This window comes from Xyrauchen texanus, chromosome 31, assembly GCF_025860055.1.
Source record: "Xyrauchen texanus isolate HMW12.3.18 chromosome 31, RBS_HiC_50CHRs, whole genome shotgun sequence".
Taxonomy (NCBI): Eukaryota; Metazoa; Chordata; class Actinopteri; order Cypriniformes; family Catostomidae; genus Xyrauchen; species Xyrauchen texanus.
The window spans coordinates 10,394,529-10,416,850 of NC_068306.1; the positions used below are offsets into that span (position 1 = coordinate 10,394,529).

At 37.0% G+C, this 22,322-nt stretch overlaps 1 protein-coding gene across 1 annotated transcript; it reads left to right on the forward strand.

Moving 5' to 3' along the window:
• Positions 1-2,402: 2,402 nt before the first annotated feature.
• LOC127625338 (RNA polymerase II elongation factor ELL2-like) lies at positions 2,403-20,982 on the forward strand. Its single transcript, XM_052100579.1, has 12 exons — positions 2,403-2,576; positions 7,315-7,362; positions 8,029-8,150; positions 8,240-8,394; positions 10,851-11,101; positions 12,485-12,609; positions 12,732-12,798; positions 15,435-16,095; positions 16,626-16,689; positions 16,987-17,158; positions 17,828-17,872; positions 17,986-20,982. The coding sequence occupies exons 1-12, from the start codon at positions 2,445-2,447 to the stop codon at positions 18,100-18,102; spliced, it is 1,959 nt and encodes a 652-aa protein (XP_051956539.1). The 5' UTR covers positions 2,403-2,444; the 3' UTR covers positions 18,103-20,982.
• The last annotated feature ends 1,340 nt before the right edge of the window (positions 20,983-22,322 follow it).

Sequence of the window (22,322 nt, forward strand, 5' to 3'; positions counted from 1 at the left end):
TATAGTTTGTATCACCTTGAAAACAGTCCATTTCGAGCGAGGATTTGAGAGATGATTACAAAGCTTGTTACTCTAATAAATCAGTGGTAAACCACATTAATTGCTACAATTCTGTCTGTTCTTTATTGTTTCCCATACAGCTATGGCTTTTTGATCAATATGCCCAGCTATGCAGGATTTAGATAACACCCTGAACTGAGTGTATCATCAATGCAATGGAAATCAGTGAAAATGCAATCAGATGCAGTTACCTGCCTGAACGTTTCCACTTCTAAGCCATTGTGACATCACAATGTCACAATGGCTTAAATGCATCAGTATTACAATAAACTAATTAACACCCACTTCATTAATATTCATCCTGTTCTCATAAAACACTGTAAGGGTCTTCCTTCACCACACATTTCATGGAGACCCATTTTATAATCCCGTTACTCAGTCTCTGTTGCATTCTCAACCACCATGCATTGCAGGACTGACACATAAATCACTAAATCAACAACATAATGTTTTCAGCAATGGGTGTGGTAGGCTTTTGCAGGCCTAATCTCAAGGATTCAAGTGGCTTCCCTACACCCAGCCTAAAACTACAGCACCACACCAAGAGTTTCTTTATAATCGCACTGCCCCAGAGGCTTACTCTGTAAGACACAGCAGGTGTGCATGCTGGTGTAAAATAGTCAGGTGCTGTCAAACTAGTTTTCTAATGAGAGAGGCTTGCAAACAAACAGACTAACTTCTTAGCTGACACTGTAGTTGGGTCACTGGACAAATTCTGATCTAGGTGACCTATATATAGTCTACTTTTCAATTGGTTTCACACACACACACACACACACACACACACACACACACACACACACACACACAAAAAGGCTTGATTTAGATAAGGCTTTGTTTGTTTGCCGTATTACGCAATAAGAATTATGCAACAGTTCACATCTACCTGTGAAAAATTGGTCTATTAAACACTTTTGAATCTATTGTTCACTATTCAACTTGTTCCTGAAAAGTATCATAATATAAAGTTTGTGATCACCATTATATAAAAAATATTACATTCTAGCAATCACACTGTACGCTTTACTGTATACATCCTGAAGCACTGCTGTTTATTATCTCTTATTCATAAATATTATTTATCGTTACACAATTTTTTATAAGCAGCCAATAATTCAAAATTACTTACTACAAAAAAGGAAAATCATGCACTTTCCTGTGATATTTCTAACTGGAACGTGACCATGACTCACGATGACCCTGATGTAATCGTCCAATTACTGCAATCTGTCACTACTTACTAACACAGAGACGTGCTGTAAAACACCTCAACAGGCCAAATACTTATTAGACACTTATTACAGTGTTTCAAGGAATACCATGGTGGTTGGTATGACAGCAGGCCAACCAAATTAGACTCCAATTTTAGGGACTGTGAAGAAACGAGAGAGAGAGAAAAAACAGACACACACACACAGACACACCTGAACAAAGCAGTTATCTTATGTCAAATATCTTTAACATATCTAACCAGCCTATTAAAATTAAATTAAATATTATAATAAATATAATATTATAGATATTTATATTGTAATAAATATATCTAAATTATATTTATAATATGATATATAACTTAACTGATATAAATAATACATTTACAGTATATATATATATATATATATATATATATATATATATATATATATATATATAATATATATATATATATATATATATATATATATACATCAAATGTATTATTTATATCAGTTAAGTTATGTAATATAACATAATATAAATATAATTTAGATATATTTATTACATATATATATATATATATATATATATTTATATAAATGTATTATTTATATCAGTTAAGTTATGTAATATAACATAATATAAATATAATTTAGATATATTTATTACAATATAAATATATATAATATTTTATATATATATATATATATATATATATATATATATATATATATATATATATATATATATAAATTTATTATTTATATCAGTTAAGTTATGTAATATAACATAATATAAATATAATTTAGATATATTTATTACAATATATATATATATATATATATATATATATATATATATATATATATATATATATATATATATATATATATATATTAAATGTATTATTTATATCAGTTAAGTTATGTAATATAACATAATATAAATATAATTTAGATATATATGCTTTGCCCCAAATGGAGGGATATAATAACAAGAAAGGTCTCCTGATTTCAAAACAGTATTACACGAAACATGTCAATTCAGTCTCCAAACTTTATATTAGTATAAACTAGACTAGAGAGAGTGGAGAAAACAGGACTTTTAAGATAAGGTCCCTCCCTCCAGCGCATTAGAGTGAGAGTGTGCACGTATGTCAGAGGGACTATGGTGGAGGGCTGGTGAAGATGATGGCAGCTCTCTGCGAGGATGGCACATATGGACTCAACTGTGGCCGCAGGAGCGACAAAATCTCAGTTTTGCATGTCAAATTGACAGACTCAGCTTTTAAAGCGCTAGAAAACTACCAAAACTGTAAGGTGGGTGGGTGTTGAAAATCTTATATTTTTATAAAGAGAGACTAATGGACAGAGATAGAGCTCGATGGCCCTGAAAGGCAATGGAGATGTCACATTATGATGATTTATTCCTTCTTAAAGCAATGCAACATATATTTAAAGTTGATAGATGTGTTCTCTTTGTTGGTGTCCTTGCAATCCAAGCAGAATTGGTTGAAGAATAGTTTATTAAAAAGGGAAAAAACACTCTTGTGGCTGAACATCATGCCAACACACCATTAAAAGTGCTATAAACCCTCTGCATATTATTTCCTCAATAAAAGCTCATTTATCATATTTTAAGGTGTTTTTAAGATTTAAGTAAATCAAAAGTCGCGTATTAACAGAATAAAAGCGGAATTGTTGCTTTCTTGTATTTAATTGTGTTTTATCTTCGAAAGATTAGCTCAAATGCTAACGCTCAGGGAAAACTTTATTTACAAATGAGTAACATCGATTCTGTTGTCTGTCATTTTGACTTTTTGGTCATTTTTGTTATAGTCGTTTTTGATTCATTTATTTGTGTAAAGCATTAACATGGACACCGAAGAAAATTCAAGTTTAGTGAGATAGCTAATGAATTAGCATGGCTAATGTTACTACCTGGCAAGTATCCAAGAATGGTTTAGTTCATAAATGTGATCTTATTCGGCATATATTTATATTTTATTTACACATTCATGATGGGTAGGTCAACTAAACAATGTTTAGCTTTACAATAAGACCAAACGGCATCTACATTTTTTTTGAATAACATCTAATTTGCCTGCTGACTTTGCTAGTTAGCTTCAACCCCCCACATACCTGAAGAGTTTAATGTGATGTATTAGAGAAATTATGCTACTTTAAACCACAATCATCGTTTTTCATGAACCAACCATATATATTTCACCTAAAAGTCCTGGCAAGTGAATTTAGCGTGGTTCAGAAATGAGTATTTCTCTTTTTGCTGTGTAAATGGAAGCCCATAAGTTTTCATTATGAATTTCAACTTAACAGTCAACATCAATCAACTTCATTTTGAAGTGTAATTTGGACGACGTTTAAGATGCAGTCAACTTGTCCTTACCACAAGAGGTCAATTATTTCCATTTGGACCATTCAAGTGGGTAGTGTGTTGTGTGGGCTAGTGGTGCAAAAGTGTCAGAAATTCATACATCACTAAGATATTTTTTTTTTAATAATAATCTATAAACAAATTGGACTCAGTCCTTCTGGTCATTTCTGTCAATATAATAGGCAGAACAGAAAAGAGTTTCTATTGGCTTACTAGGAGAAATCAGGCAGTTTCAATGAAGAGCTGCATTGTCTGGATTTTTTTAAAGCTCTACGCTGCTCAAAGTGCTTACGAGGCAGTGTTTGACTTAAAGCTACAGCTGGCCTGTTGAAAAACCATGCAATGGGTTCATAGTTGGAGATTGTTCATTTGATCGTAAAAAGCTTGATAGACAGACAGGCCTCAGATTTGATTTGGGGTTTGGGTGATTAGCCATTCCCCTCACAAATTGAATCCGGGTCACCATCAACAAACGGTTTTAAGTAAACCCATTTTGTTTCTAATTTACTCTCAAAAGACTTAAGTTGGACCTTAAAGCCTGTTTGAAACTAAATTTAGCTGGGTAATCCATCAAGTCCCTGATTGTGTTGCTTTGTGTGTTGCACATCAAGTATAGAGGGATCATATCCTGGAGGGCATGCTCCCAATCTAATATTAATCAGATGGATTACTTTATCCATTGAGATTTTATACCTTTTATCTGCTTTAGTAAAGTATTGCAAAATGAACAGAATTATTTCTGTGGTTGGCCTATCTCATCTAGTTTCTAGTTGACAAATACTATAGCGAAGGTGGAATTTCCTGCGATGTGACATGATACACTCCCACTTAAACTATTGTAAGTTGCATTTTGCGATGTTTTAATTCTGTTATGCATGCAGTTTTATATTAATAAAGAGATTATGTGAAATATTTGGGACTTTGTTTAATGTTGTATGACTAAAATTGGTTTGTCACCAAGGGGCCATTTATAATGAACTAATGCAGGCAAACAATTCTCAGTACTTAAAAAAAAAAAAAAAAAAAAGAAAAACACTTCACCATATACATTTTAATCTAAAATCGTAATGTTGATTTTAAAAAATAGTTCAAGGTTGAGTTAAGGTGTGTGTATACTTTACGGAAATCACGCTGTAACCCCTCACACTAGGTTGAGCGCTCTAGCCTTCCAAGTAGGGTTGGGATCTCACAATTCGGTTCAATATACGATGTGAGGTCCCGATTCAATATCTCAATTTGATATAAAATTTAAATGACGAAGTATGGCCAAAAAATATATATATTTGTATTTTTATTTTTTTAATGTTTGTGCAAAATGCACATTATCATTTCTTGTCAAAATAAAGTTATTTTAATACACAATGCAAATATTCAAAATGTATATAATCAGAGTTATAGTGTGGTGGTGGTGTAGTGGGCTAAAGCACATAACTGTTAATCAGAAGGTCGCTGGTTCGATACCCATGGCCACCACCATTGTGTCCTTGAGCAAGACACTTAACTCCAGGTTGCTCCGGGGGGATTGTCCCTGTAATAAGTGCACTGTAAGTCGCTTTGGATAAAAAGCATCTGCCAAATGCATAAATGTATATGTAGTTATATACCATATACTCATATACCATTCACTATAAGAGAAGATCACAAACAAATTAGCATTCAAAATTAGAGGGCTATATTCAGGCTGATCAGGTGCAAAACAAGTAATAGAACTGCGTATATTTCATTTTTTTTTATTTTTATAATTTGCCTTGACTATTATAATCACATTTTAACTTTTGCAACTTTAACAATTCATATTATTTCTTAAAATTGTATATATAATAATGATATGAACTGTCAATGTTTGAAATAATGTCTACAATTTACAAGAATTGGCATTAAGTTTACATCCATTTGTATAACAGGTACTTAATGGTACAGTCACTTTAAGAGTAGCATCTTACAGATTTGCACAGCTGTTGCGGTTCATTTTTTAACTAGAGAGAAGTCTAGTTTTTTAGCGCATCCGTGCTATTTGTGTTGTAAAGTTTATATTTCTTTTTACTTTTTTAACTGACTGCAAAGAACAGAAAGGATGTTACAAGACACATTTTTCAATGAAAGTGGAGTGTATGATTTCATCTTTGGACACCTTGCACAAAAGAAATGGCCCGTTTTTAATCTCAAGCATTTAAAAAAACAAAAAACAAGGTGATTTATCAGGTATTCCAGTACTTCAATTTCTAAGAGTGTAGATGGTGTAGTAGGGGAAAAATCAAGTGATAAAGAGACAATGATGGACAGAAAACAGTATTTCGAAACAGAGTTTTGCCTTGATATGGTTCGTAATTTCTTTGGTTAGCGATATATCAAAATTCGATATATCGTCCCATCCCAACTTCCAAGTATACTCTTTTGACCGTAAGTATGTACGGATGCGTCAAACATGATTGAGTGCCATGGGACAAAAGTAAACATTGCATTATCATACTCTATTATATTCAAATATAAAAGTTGCCCTTGTTCCCCTCCTTTATGATTTATTTGTATATATATTTCACTATAACTAATGCATTGAAGAGCTGCATCAATGGCATATTTTTTCAATTGTTGTCCAACTTTGGCCTGCAGGTCCTGGTTTGGGTATCTCTGCTTTAGCCTTTACGTCTCGCGCACTGAGTGTGTGACAAAATTTTGTCACATGCTTGTTTTTCTAGACGCGCAGACAGTCCGCGTCTTTGCATGTCCTTGACGCATATGCCTGCCGTTGACCTTGCTAAAAGAGTATCACAATGCAATTGTAGTAAGTATGCGTTGAACGTATATGTATGGGCTATCAGTCAGAGAGTATACTTTGAAAGGCTAGAGTGCTGAACCATGCGTGAGACATACCGGAAGGCGGAAAAACAAGGTATTAAGTACTCTTAAATTAGCAACAAGAAGCTAGTTAGCCAGCTTTATGCTCCCAGTAACCAGAATTTAACCTAGTATTGACAGTCTCAGTTCATGTTGTCCTGGTCTAGACCTGTTCTGTCCTGCAGCTACTGTCTCAGATGAGCTTGTGGTTAATCATTATTCATCTCTTGGCAATGGGACAAGACAGCCAGAGTTTGAGGGGCAAAGACAGGGAATATATGAACCTCAATAGATCATTAAGGATCATTACGGAATTCAGGCTCTCAAGCTTGATAGTAGATCTTTTAATTGCAATAACGGATATGTGGGTTAGAGTTAATTTTTATGTTTGCTTGCTTGGTTCATTAAGGAAATGGCATATCTAAATTGTCTGGACTGTGTTGTTCTGCCCAAGAGATCTGTTTCTATCTCTTGTGCTGGTAAGTTTTGGTGGTTTTGGCTTGACGATCAGAGAGCTAGATCCTTCATGCTTCTGTAATGTGATCTTGTCTTTATGTAAGTGTTTTTGAGGGTGGGGGTGCTTGTGAAACTTATCTGGTTAAACAAGCCTTTGCAGATGGAAAAGGCTTTGGGGCAGTATTTGAATATAACTGAAGGTATATGGTTGCAGGGAGGTGAAGGAGGTACATTCATCTGTTATGTTCAAATTCTTAAGAAATGGACGTGGATTTGTAATAAAGTAAATGCTCAAAGATGCTCTTAAATGGCTCAGATTACATGTTGTGGAGTTTTATAGTTGCAATAATAGGCTCTTTTCCCTTTTTTCAGAATGCACCGTCCTCACAGGCTTCAATACATTTCCAAGGTCTTCAAGGGGTAAGTTGCCTTCAGACTGACTGCAATATGGACCTGTTGTTATAATTTAGCACTTAAGCTTGTTTCAGTCTGCGTCTCGTGCTGAAGTGTGTCATTAACTCATCAAGTACTCTGTAATGGCGAACCTGTTGTCTTAATGGAGAGCCCTCAGCCCTCTGGTTTTATGGGGCAGCTTCTTCACAGGTCTCACTTTTCCTCTGTGAAAGCGCCTGGTTAACCTCTGACCCTGCGCACTGCTTTACTTTCCTTCAGACACTGTGACTATTAATACTGGGCTGGTTGGTGAAGTTACGGCTCAATCTGTTTTGCACTAATGAATTCACTCTTAATTCACAAAGACAGGCTTAAATTTGTTGCAGTCAACACATTTATAAAAGGGTCTAACTGACACAATACCTAGAGAGCTGCCTTGCTATCTAGTCAGCATCCTAACCATGATGGAACCTCATTAATGACTGATATAAAAAGTTCTACACTGGCAGCAGCCTTCAGTTAGCAAGCATGCATATGATGCATTAAAATGCATTCTAGTTAGGCAGCTCACTATGGTTTGGAACAGAGCTAATCCAAGTAAATTATTAAAGATTACCACTACTTGCACTTCTAAATCAAATAATCAGATGTATTTTTTATAATTAAGCTAATTTATTTTGTCTGCTTTTTCAGCGCATTAAAATTCCTAAAACGGATGCTTCTGATGGGTCTCATAACTTTGACTTTTATCTGTCCAACTTTGGCAAAGACAATCCTCAAGGGAGCTTTGAGTGTCTCCACCAATACACATCTAGGTAAGGGTTGGGCCAGTCTCATGAAGTGTGAGAAACTATGGCTAATTTAGCTGTTGTCCTTTTTCTTATACTACTCTGTGTCATATTAGCTCTGGGGTCCCCAACTTGTCTTCCCTGGGAACAGTTCAGGAAAAAATCACAGTATGTGCCACTAATGATTCCTACCAGATGACCAAAGAGCGGATGAACCAGGCAGAAGAGGATACACGCAAGATCAGCACCAAATTCCTTAAACCAATCAGAGGTAGGTGAATGTTTTAGATACAGTGGATAAAATAACTTGCAATATGTAAAAAAAAAACACACATACTGGTCATTAATGCTAGGAAAGTACCCTAAAGCAGTGGTTCTCTACTTATTACTTGTTATGCTTCTGGAACCAGATTTTACATTGGACATCAAGTGGCTCCCCAACACAGTATCAAAATTATTCTTGCCCTACCTGAACAGACCTGCAATCCACTTTTGGGTCGTGACCCATTCTTTTTACATCCAGTAACCCAAAGGATTGTTAAAGAGTTTTAAGGCCTCTGCCCAGACTCTATTGCATCTTAGCACTTCAAGTGAAACATTTCTTGTTTGAATAATCCACATACTATACCCATCTGTATTGGGGTTTTGTTTTCAGTTTCTATTTTCATTTGCATTTCAGATCTTTATATAGAACAAGTGGTTTTCAGAGTACTATAGATTAATTAGTGATGTTGCTTTTGTCCATTTTAGACAGCCTTACCTGTAAAACCTGGCAACTTCAGACATCTCTGCACATATAACCATGCACCGTTAAACCAATTGAAAGCTTTACAGGCAGTGATGTATGGATTAGGGTTAGGAAGAAAAGTAAAAGTTCATCCTATTTATGACATGGCTTAGATGTGTCTCAAAGATTAGATAAGTCCATTGCTGACATATCCCACATTGAGTTTTTCTGTAAATTGTCCAGCAGGAAAAAGTGACAAGATTTCAGATCCTATAGGATGATTGTCCCCTGCAAAAACATCTGCTCAGGTTATTAAAAGAAAGCAGCAGTCGTGCCTTTTAAATTCTTCATTACATTTCCCTCCCGCAAGGCAAAACCGGTCTCTCGACACCTGTTCAGTTGTCTCTCCCCTTTGGGAGTCCCTGTTCTCCTGACCACAGCTGGCTTCCACCGCCAAACTGGAAAAGTCAGTTTCTCCCCCTCCCTTGCTGCTAAACCACAGGGGGCATTTGCATTTTGCACAACCAAAGGAAATTCAAAGGAAGCTAAAGATATTTTTTAATGTAAGGCTTTACAGAAGCAGCTGGCAATCAGAAGACCAAGTTTCACTCTTGTGTGTGGAAGTGTATAGAACCTGAGAGATGCAATAAGGATATAAGAAATGTCTTCAATCTGAAATGATTGAAGTTATGATATATTATCCAGACTGGTCGGAATTATATGCACTGTTCTAACACCTACAACTTGAGCTGCACAAATAACCAAAGTTGTTAGGCATCATTGGCGTGCTCTCAGTTTGAATGATGTTTAAGGCTGAACATAATTATGCTACATCCTAAAGGCCAAAGTATACTTTGGTTTTCCATGTGCTGGTTCTGTGCGTGTGACGCAAATTTTGTCGTTAGCACAGTAAGTGCAACATTGTGCAAAGCCGAGACTTATAACATGAGCTGTAATGGCATGCAGAAAAAAGTATACCTTAGCCTTTAGGCAACACCACATGTTTCACTCAATATTGAAAAATATATTTGTGTGTGCTTTGTGTCAAACCATTAGCTAAGCAACATGCTAATGGAAAAATCCATGTGAATCAATTTCATCGCAGTTGCCACGCAGAGTTGCTGCCTATGTAGAAATCAGTGGTTTCATTAGTAGTCTCCTATTTAGTCAGTACGAAGTGAGGCAGCACAATAGGTTTAAGAACAGTTATGATATTCCCTTCCTTAAATTCTGCTGGTCTGCCTTATGTGGTTAATGGCTGAGTTATATGTGTGATGGCCAAAGCTTATTATCCACTGACGCAAGAGTTTCACCTAACTGACAGGAGGTGGAGGTGGCAAAAGTTTGAGCCTGGATGATGTCCAGTCATCAGCACATGTTCAAGCAAAGAAAGGCAGAGTCAGTGAGAGAAAGAAGGATGGATGGTAAACAAGTTACTACCCTTAAGCTTTTAAATAGCTTCTGAGAGTTTCATAACAGCTGGGGAAAGGTATGAGAAACCATCAAGGCTACTTGGAGCTTCTGTAGACAGTTGGAGCTTTCTTATCTGGATCTCCTACATAACTGGTTGCAATTTGCATATTTCTACTATGCACTTCAAATGTGTACTTAACCAGTATGTCCTTTGGAGTAGTGATCAACTGATATTGTCTTTTCAATGGCTACATGATACTTGGAGAGCAAGGTGGCAGATGGCTTATATTATGCAGAAATACAAGTAATGACAGCAAGTAGGATGTACTCCTTCAGGAAGTACCATCTGGGAACCTTGGGATACTATACTTAATGTACTATGATTTGGGACACCAATCAGAATCTTGCATACTATTAAGTACAGGTGGTTTTCAAATTGGGATGCAGCCACTTTAGATTTGTTCACGTCAAAATAATGCTCTTGGTGACTTGTCTGGATGTCCTTATCATAATATTTAATTGTTCACGGTTGTTGCTCCTCCTCTGTTTGACTGTAATTCTGTGAATGTTATTTGCATACACAAAAGTCCACGGTCGCAAGCCGGCCCCTTCAGCCCCTGACCCGGTTCCCGAGAGGAAGCAGACCACCCCCATCAACCCAGCAAATACGATCCGCAAGTGCCTTACCAACAACCCTGTGTCCCAGCGGCCGTACAGAGACCGTGTGATTCACCTCCTGGCTCTGCGCTCCTACAAGAAACTGGAGTTGCTGGCCAGACTGCAACGAGACGGCATCAGCCAGAAAGACCGCAACTCTCTGGGCACTATACTACATCAGGTAAGAGTGAGACTGCATATGAACCAATGGAAATTGTGAAAGAGGAACTCTGAGGGGAAAAAAAGCAACAACTGATAAATAAAATCTCTTCTATGTTAGTAATTTATCCCAATTAGCTGCGCCAAGACATTTTGGTCACTTGTCTTCTATTTTGATTGTGTTGTGCTCCGGCCATAGTGAAACCTGATTATTCCAAATCTGCAGATTTTTAATTATGTCTTCAGAAATATGTAGAACTTTTTGAGCAATGGACTTTCAAATTCTGAAGAAGTCTGCAGAGCTTGCATGGGCCTACACATGTTCTGATTGCCTGACTTTGTAACTTTGCGCTATTTTTAGCGAAGACAACAGTCCTCCTTTCCATTCTTCCGTTCTCTTCATGGCAGTTCCTTTAATCAATTTAATGATTCAAAGATTGTTAATATAGGTTAAAAGTGCAAGATGAGAGGCTTGCAAAGGCATTACAGAATCCAGAGCAAATAAGAGCATCACTTGCTTTGCAAGTTCTCTGAATGCAACTTCAGGACTGTCATATGTGTTCAGGAAAGCGACTTAAAGCATAGATAAGATCAAAGCATAACTGAAATGTACCCACAGGATGTAGACTTGTGGCTCTTCTGCAGAAGCAAAGTGTCACGTAATGCAAGTCACCTTTTAACAGCCTCAACACAAAGACCTGCATTCACCTCAGCTGAATGTAAAGCACGAGTCAAATTATGCAACCATAAATTAAACCTATTAAAGCAATTACGCACATGCATGCTTACTTGAATAACTTGCATGCTGAAGAGACCTGTTTACTTAATTTCATTTGGTTGAACTAAGGTAACGCTGCAATATGTGGAGTAGAAGTAACCATTTCAGTTCTCCCCACTAGTTTCAATGGAGAAATGTTTTGATTCTCCTACATTTAAAAGAGTTTCTATGGTGTCTAGAAGGAATTAATTGGAGCTTCATAAAGGGAAGTGTGAATCAAGTCTCTCAGGAAGGACTTAGAATCTGAAACTGTCCTCTTGCTGGGTTGTAACTAAAGAAGCAACACTATATCCCTTTACCTAACCGTCCATATGCAATACTATTTATAGTGTTTGTATGTATGTCTTAAATATACCTACTTAATACTAGTTTACAAAACAGCATACACTATCCCTCCTTTCAAATGTGTAATGGTAATAAGTTTAGTTAAGTAGTGATGTTTACTATTAAGCGTCATTGTCACAAGGCCTATTGCTTGTACTTGGAACGTGTAGTTGAAGTGTAAAAGTGTATTTAACAAAATGGTCTTATTTTATATTTAGGTTGTTTTAAGTGAAACCGCCCATACTCTGCATTCGTCACACTTCCATCTCTCATTAAAATCCAAAGTATTTTTCATTCCAATAGGTTGCCAATCTGAATCCTAAGGATAACTCGTATTCACTGAAGGACTTTGTCTTCCGTGAGGTCCAGAGGGACTGGCCAGGCTACACTGAGGATGATCGCATTCAGATTGACAGGATTCTGGCACGGTAAGATTCACAGGTCACATACAGTTGAATGAAGAATGACTCTTTAATTCAACATTAATAATTTTTGAGAGCTCTTTGTGTCTTTGGCAAAGAATTAAATATTTAATTATTTCCTCTTACAGTAAATTGGGCTTGAACTCTGAGTCTGTCTCATCCAGCAGTCCAACCAAAGAGCCTACGTCCCCACTGGTAAGATACACAGACACATTTTATGTGTACATATATATATTAGGGCTGTTGATTTAACACATTATATCAACGTGGTTAATTATATTAAAAAAATAATTCAATTAATCATGTCCCCCGGACTGTAATAAGGAATACCACCTGTTTTCAGCAGCAGGTAGCAAGCGAATCTGTATAGGCAACATGCAGCTGTACAGAAAGCAAACCAAACTCAGATGAGGACATGTTCTTGCATTCAGACACCGCTGGACTGAGTGCAATTCCGAATGCAGGGAGAAGTGTTTTTCTTAGTTTTAAACTGTTTAACTTGACACCGCAACATACACCGAGTATAGACGCGTTGCAATCTGAATGAGATGGTCCAAAAGCATCTGTCTAATGCAAGTATACATTAACCAGTCCTTAGACAAGCCCTTTTAATAAGTCTATCTGGGACAGATTGATGAATTCAAATGTAAAATGGATTGCTATGGACTGTAGGCCATTTATAGGCAATTATCAATGTATTTCCTGCTAAAGCCACTTTTGTATTGTCTTTTCAATGCTTTACTCCTCTACCACAATAATGTAATGCATTATAATTATCTGAATTGTTATTTTTAAAATATACATGATTAAATAATTATAAATAGTTATTTTATTTAAATTATTTAATCATTAAATATTGAATTATTAATATTAGAGGGCTTTTATCAGCAAATATTTATATATGCGATTAATTAGATGTATCGCCAGATGATTTAATTAATTAAATAGATTTTTAATCAGTTGACAGTCCTAATATATACACAGTTGAAGTCAGAAGTTTAAAAATGTTTAACCACTCCACTAATTTCATATTAGGAAACTATAGTTTTGGCAAGTCGTTGAGGACATCTACTTTGCGCATGACTTGATTAATTTTTCCAACAATTGTTTACAGACAGATTGTTTCGCTTTTAATTGACAATATCACAATTCCAGTGGGTCAGAAGTTTACATTCACTAAGTTAACTGTGCCTTTAAGCAGCTTTCCATAAATTCCCAGAAAATTATGTCAAGCCTTTAGGCAATTAGCTTCTTACAGGCTAATTGCAGTTGTACCTGTGGATATATTTTGAGGCCTACCTTCAAATTCTGTGCCTCTCTGTTTGAAATCATGGGAAAGAAATCAGCTAAAGTGGTAAATGGTCTGCACTTATATAGCGCCTTTTTAAACTTAGCGGTTCTACAAAGCGCTTTACACTGTCTCATTCACCCATTCACACACACTCACACACCAATGACAGCAGAGCTGCCATGCAAGGTGCTAGCCTGCCATTGGGAGCAACTTGGGGTTCAGTGTCTTGCCCAAGGACAATTCGACATGTGGAGTCATGTGGACCAGGAATAGAACCGGTAACCTTGCGATTAGTGGACAAACCTGCTCAACCACCTGAGCCACAGCCACCCAAAACCTCAGAAAAAAGTCTGGTTCATCCTTGGGAGCAATTTCCATATGCCTGAAGATACCACGTTCATCTGTACAAACATAAATACGCAAGTATAAACATCATGGGAACATGCAGCCATCATACCGCTCATTAAGGAGACAAATCAATCCTAAAACAACAGCAAAGGACCTTGTGAAAATGCTGGAGGAAACCGTTAGACATGTATCTATATCCACAGTAAAACAAGTCCTATATCAACATAACCTGAAAGGCTGCTCAGCCAGGAAGAAGCCAATGCTCCAAAACTGCCATAAAGCCAGACTACAGTTTGCAAGTGCACATGGGGACAAAGATTTTAAATTTTGGAGAAATGTCCTCTGGTTTGATACATTTACATTTACATTTATGCATTTGGCAGACGCCTTTATCCAAAGCGACTTACAGAGCCCTTATTACAGGGACAATCCCCCTGGAGCAACCTGGAGTTAAGTGCCTTGCTCAAGGACACAATGGTGGTGGCTGTGGGGCATGAACCAGCATCCTTCTGATTACCAGATTACCAGTTATGGTGCTTAGACCTAGACCACTACACCACCACCACTCCAATGTTTGATGAAACAAAATGTTGCCATAATGACTTTTTGTTATGATTGGATGAAAAAGGGTGAGGCAAATTATGTGGATATATTGAAGCAAAATCTCAAGACATCAACCATGAAGTTAAAGCTTGGTTTCAAATGGGTCTTCCAAATGGACAATGACCCCAAGCATACCTTCAAAGTTGTGGCAATATGGCTTAAGGACAACAAAGTCATGGTATTGGTGTGGCCATCACAAAGCCCTGACCTCAATCCGATCCAAATTTGTGGGCAGAACTGAAAAGGCCTGTGCAAGCAAGGAGGCCCACAAACCTGAATCAGTTACACCAGTTCTTTCTGGAGGAATGGGCACAAATTCCAGCAACTTATTGTGAGAAGCTTGTGGAAGGCTAACCAAAATGTTTGAACCAAGTTAAAAAATGTAAAGACAGTGTTAACAAATTGTCACAGTTTATTACAATTATTTTTGCCGGAACTTCAATGAGTTCCAGCAAATAAATATATATTTTTTTTAAATAACCATGTGCAAATGCCCATTTTGTTTATAATTCAGTTAAATACTTTTAATGATATATATAAATGGGACCAAGACCATCATGTCATGTTTGTTTTTTACATTGCTTTTCAGAAGCTCCAACCTGAGACTGACTTCATTGATCCTCTGATGTCTAAGAAGCCACGAATCTCCCACCTCAGCAATCGAGGACCGCCTGCCTCATCAGGCCGACATCCTTCGGAGACCGAGGACAAAAAACCTGCACCCCCGGTCACGGCTGCCTGCCCGGGGCCCTCTTTCCATCCACCCCCTGCCTCAGGCTCCAGGTCAAACTCCCCGAGCACACCGGAGGGAAGGGGCTCTCAGAATCTGCCCCTAGACCAGAGCTCTATATGTGGGACCTCCTCTGAGAACTATGCCCCCTGCAGCCACACACCCAGCCCGCCCAGTCAGCCTGTTCCCACAACTTCCCCCTCATCCTTCTCTACCTGTACCGTCTCGACAACCACCATCACCTCCACCACTACCACCAGCAGTGGCCTCCACATTTCTTCTGCCACATCTCCTACTGCCGGCCACGATGGCAGCAAAAAGCCCAAGAAGTCGAAGAAGCACAAAGATAAAGAGAGGAACAGAGAAGGTGAGCGAGAGAGGGAAAAGGAACGCAAGAGGGAAAGAGAGCCCCGCAAGGAGGATCACAGCGATAAGGAAGTGCAGCCCAGGAAGAAACACCGCAATGATGCAGAACAAAGACACATTCCTTCCAAGATCAGCCTCGAATCGGACAGAGAAGGTTTGTTTGCAACCGATTTTCTTTGGGTTTAGACATGCCTGATTTGGAATAATTCCTCTTGTTTTAATTGCAATTATTATGCACTATGTTTGGAAAACCCCCTAAACCTTCGTTTTAAACCTTGATGCATAACACTTCATGAACCATTTGTGCTACGGACATTGACATTTTGTGATTTGTTGAGTTGAATCAAACATTGTCATGTTTATTCTTATTTAACTGGAAATTGACAGCCTGTAATTTAGCTGATCGCAGCAACACTAAAAGTTACTTTTAATAATGGCATAGTAGCAGCCAAAACTTTTCTACAAAGGATACTATAATTATTACCTGGATGCCAACAATAATTAATAAGAAATGTCGCAAGCTAACTGTTATGCCTAGTTTTTAGGTCAAATCATCTTCCATTTGCCTTTTGACTTTTACATTTAGGTTAATCATTTCCTGAAAGACGCAAAAATCAAGCATTGTGTGTGTTTGTATCGGGGCACACTTCCATGTTTCTACATATCTTGTGTATCTCTTTACAGCTGGCAAAGAGAAGCCTGTCCATACCACTGAACTTCCTGTCCCAACGAAGTCTGATTATATAGTGTATGTGAACTTTGACTTCTATTGATGACTGTTTATAGTACATGTTTCTGCATAAACCCACTGCTTGTAGATTAAATGGGCTGTAGATTTCACTAATTTATTTTTCTGTATTTACCCACTACTTCTGTTAACACAAAGCATTAACGCTTGCTCTTTAGCACATGGTCTTATGGGTATTTGTTTGTATTGACCAAAAATGCACCAGCTAATTCACAATAAATTACAAAAGTTAGAAAAAATATATAAATACTAGCTGTAGCATCATTGGCTCTTTGTTGTTTTTGTGTTTTATTGCAGTAAGTACACTGCTGTGATATCTATGGATCAGAGGCAGCGCTATAAGGACGATTTCAACGCAGAGTATGATGAGTATCGTGGCCTTCATGCTCGTGTTGAGAATGTTACACGGCGCTTTACGAAACTGGATGCCCAATGTAAACGGCTAGCACCAGGAACCAAGGAATACCAAGTAAGAGAACAAAGAACAAAAATTGTTAACTAAAACTTTGCCATTCAGTGTATTCCCTGAATAATGTGACCGTGAGTTTGATTACACGCACAACAATACACTGATAACCCTTGAAGGAATAGACCAACCAAAAATGAAAATTCTCATCTTTTTCTAACCCTCATGTCATACACATCTGGGATGGCTTGCTTGCTTCTGCAGAACACAAATGAAGATTTTTAGAGGAATATCGCAGCTCTGTAGGTCCATACACTAATCCATAGCATAAAAGTAATCCATAAATCTCCAGTGGTTTAATCCACATCTTCTGAATGGATATAATAGTTGTGGGTGAGAGAAAGATCAATATTTAGGTCCTTTTTTTACTATAAATCTCCACTTTCACATTTTATATATTTTTTTGTGATTCACATTATTGGGTAATGAGGCAAAAATCTTGGTTTGTTCAGATCTCCTTAATGTTTTTATGCTTTAACCAATAAAACAAGATTATTGAAGGTATGTAAATTATCTTACACATTGTCCATTTATTAAGCATGGTTGGTGTTAGATTCTGCATGTACACACATTTTTGTTTCTGATGGATAATGCTCTCTCAAACGCTATCTGCTTTCAGAATTGCGCTGTATAAATATATCACACCTAAAAAAATGTCTCTTTGTCTAACAGGAGGTACATGAACAGGTGCTGCAAGAATACAAGAAAATTAAACAAGTAAGTGTAAATTAATATGTTTAGCCCAATCTTTGGATTCCTTTAGGCTTCTGTCATACTGATATTTATTATAGAGTTTGTGTTTTAATATACAGTTAATGTTTGTCTTCCAGCACAGCCCGAACTACTACGAAGAGAAGCAACGCTGCGAGTACCTGCACAACAAACTGGCCCACATCAAACGGCTCATTGCCGACTTCGACCAGCGGAAGGCGCAGTCCTGGTTGTAGGATGTGGAAACAAGCAACCCCTCAGCCAATCAGAGCGCTCCTTAGGACCATCTTTAGGGGAGTTTGGGGATCAAACAGCTCCTTATTTATTCTCATTATAGATTCCTTGCTCCCCTTTTCCAATACCTGGCCTTCTTTATATGTCTATTTCTTCCTTTCCCATCCCTTCATTCCAAGCACCATTTCTCCTGAACAACATTTAATTTTTTTATTTTTTTTTGGCAGAGAAGAGGAAATCACTCTTCTGTCTAGTGATGTCACGTGTTCAGGGTTGTAGCGCTCGTTTCTTTCTTTCTTTTTGAAGGACTTGGAGAAAAAGAAATTAAACGTTTTTGAAAGCAAAAAGAAAACTCATTTAGTTATGCAATGCAAAACCATGGGCCTTACAGCGCATTTTTCTTGAAGCCTTTTGCACAGGGGTGATTGAGCCAGTATATGTGAAAATGTGGCCATAAAAAGGGTGTATCCAAAGCCTTGAGACTTCCTTTTCTCCCGGGCCCCTTATTTTAAACAGCTTCAGTATTCACACCCACAGTGCAAATGATGCCTTACGGTATTAATACAGACATATCGATGTGGAGTCCGTGAGACTTTCAAGCAACCAGGCCAATGGGGAGAAATTATGACCTGATCGCAGGTCCAGTGCACATTCATGGAAGGTGTGCGCGATATTTGTGTGTGTGAGCGCGTTGAATGAAAGGATCAAGAAAGCGATGAGTGAAAATTGTCAGTGTTTTTTGTTAATTTTTTGGGAAGGATTGGGTCAAAAAGGACTAAAAGAGCAACATTTGGGGAAGAGGGTTGGATATAGATGTCTATAAAAGAGGAAAAAAAGCAGAAAATGAAAATCCCCCCCCAAAAAATAGCTGCTATATATTCTTTCTTTGAACAGCCAGAGCCTTTGGGATCAGCCTGGCTTGTGTTACATGTTACTAATTGGGCCTGCTCTGTGACAATGATCGAACCATCGAAGAAAAAGGTGCTACTGATTAATAAGGAAATGCATCAAGCAGAGACAGACCTGTATATTCATTTCAAATGTATTCATTCATTATTACGAGTCTCAGAGCAGAGTTATTTATGAAAAGAATAGCAATATATATATATTTTTTTTTTTTTTTTTTTTGGTTCTGAATTAAAAGGAATTGCTGGAATTTTCTTTAAAATGAGAGTATTGAAGATGAAACTGATATACAAATATATGTAAAAGTGTAAGTCTTTATTTCACATTATCAGTAGTGAAGAGCTACTTAATGATTAAGGGAAACATTATGTTTACAAAAGCCTGCGTGGTAGGACATTTTGCCAAATAGAGAAAAAACGAAACCAATGCTTTCAATCTTATTTTGATGGTATGGAATAAAACACGTTTCTCTGAGCGCAATAATGACAGCATGGTATCTATAAAGAACTACTTTTGGAGTGTGGTTGAACACTTACAGCGTCCTCATTTGTTATTTAAATCTTATAATTGGGAGGAAAAGATCCAGAATTTATGTCATACAAATATGTAAATTCTCCATTGCGGATTCTGATTGGCTAGTTATTTCATGAGGCTTGCTGCATTATAAAGATGTCATTTAGACAGCATCTAAAAACTGAAAAATTAACTTGCATCTATTCATTTAAGGATCCCAATTATTCAATTTGCTAAAAGCAGTGAGGTGTTCTCTTTGTTGTTGTTTTTTTTTTTTTGTGTTATAAATTCAACATAACCCTAAATGAGCCATTCTCGAAATAACCAATGACAAATGTTTATTTTCTGTATTTGGGTCAGCAGATGGGATCTTATCTGCTTTCTTTAAGGGCTTACGTGTCATCAAATTCGCCAAGATGATGGATTGATCACCAATAATGGATGGCAACCAAATACATGTCATGGTTATTTAACATAGAACTTTAGCAGCACTTTACTTGCAGACACTTTTCCCAGCATTTCTCAGTCTTTGTGCAGTTTGTCCAGAGATAAGTTGATGGGAAGCTCTGGGATCAAATGGCCTTCATTGTGATCCCTAAAGATTTGGGATGACACTGTATGAGTTGCTTGGAAGAGAGAATGTGTGTATATACGCATACAAAACCCTGCTTCATTTTAATGTGGGTTGAGTTGGGTGGGGAAGTAACGTTTTGTCATTTGTTGATGTGTGACCAACACCCAACCCCCCATTTTTTTTTTTTTGGATGATACTATTTATGCCTCATACACCACTAACGAGAGATGTCAATGTTGAATAATAAGCCAAGAATCTCAACGCTGTCATCTCATGTTTTAAAGGTGGGATGGGGGTTGTTTCAGACTGTAAAAGGATTCCTGACCTGTCCAACTGAAAATGTATTAAATCAGTTCAATAAAATGTGAACTTGAACATGAATCCCTCTGCCTACTTTTCATTTCTAATGAACCGTTATTTCCATCTGTTCTCGATACTTGCTGTGTACAGTACTGCGCAAAAGATTTAGGCATCTGTAAAAAAACATTCAAAGTGAGGATTTCTTAAATTATGACATCATTTTCATTAATCAGTTAACATCATACAAAGGCCAGTAAACAGAAAAGCAGCTAAATCAAAATTTGGTGTGAACACTTTGCTTTCAAAACCACACCAATTCTCCTATTTACACCAGGACACTGTTTTTCTTGGTTGTTGGCAGATGGGATGTTCCAAGCTTCTTGGAGAATTCGCCACAGTTCTTTTATTTATTTAGGCTGTCTCAGTTACTTCTGTCTTTTCATGTAATCCCAGGCTGACACAATGATGTTGAGATTCAGGCTCTGTGAGGGCTATGCCATCTGTTGCAGGGCTCCCTGTTCTTCTATTCTATTTGCAAAAGTAATGTTTGGAAGTCTAAAATGTATATTTCCTATTGACACTCAAAAGTAGCTGATATAAATGGGTGATTCTCTGAATTGGGTGCCCTTCAAGTCCCCCAAACTTTCTTCAAAGATTTTCAATTGAAGGAAATCACAAAATGCATTTTAACACTGTCAATTAATAGAACCAGGTGCTTTTGAATTATAATGCAATACAATTGCTTTTTAAAAAATTTAATTTAAATATAATGGGTTTCCTAAGTAGTAGACAACAAGCATGTTTGCATGTCCTCACTGACCATCATTACATTTTCATTGAATATCAAACAAATAAAAAGTGCAATTAATACCAAAATGTTGCCGCTATTATAATAATATGTTGATCTACTTTAACTAAAATATACATGTATATATAAAAATGCATTAATTATATATGAAATTGCAATATTTATACGAGTCCTCCAGTTTGTTTTCAACCCCGTCATGCCAAACTATTTACCCCCCTATAAAAATAATGGATCAATCCCTGTGGCATCCCATCCAGGAAGTGACATCACACAAGTCTCTTGAAGAACATGCTGCAAAGAAAGGCAAGTGTCAGTATCATTTCTTACCTATATTTCATGTTTTTCACTGTCAGATTAAGATTGTCAGGCTCAACATTTCAACTCTGTTGTATGACTAAATGATAGTAAACAACAGTTTAAGAAGAATTAAATAATAGTTTTGCAAAACATTAAAATTTTATGATGTCCTAAATGCCATGTGGTGCTACTGTCTTAGCTGAGTATGGAGTTACAGCTACTGTTAGCCAAAAACTTCAACCCCGTCACATTTTTTTATTATAACAGGGTTGAATCGTTGTGACAGTGTTGAATGTTTGACACTTCTTAGCAGATTACTCAATTGTAGACTTGTTGAATTGTGATGTGAACTGTCAGAAATAATCAATTTTGCTATTTTAGGTTCAATATTTTCAGACATCCCAATGGCAAAAACAGCAGCAGACAGGGAAAGACCGTACAGAGCAAGAAGGGATGCAGACGCAGAGAGAAGGGAAAAATATCTCAGGAGTGAGCGTGAAAGGTGGAAAAGGGACACAGAGGCAGGGAAAAAGAAAAAAATAAGCAATCTGGGTGACAGAGCTAAACGACATAAGCGAAAGATGTAGAGGGATGCTAAAAAAAGGCAGAAAAAGAGGGAAGCTTTGAGGAATATCGACACCCCTCCACAAAGTCCTGATAATCAAAATGCAGAGCAACCTAGATTTGGGTCCTCGAGGTCAGTTGTAAGGAGTTAATTTAGATTAGATGAAGTGTAAGTTAGTGTGTGTTAGAGAGAGTAAGTATACTGTAAGTGTATATAGGGGTTTGTCCATGTGAGATTTTAAATGTTGGCTCCAGTTTTG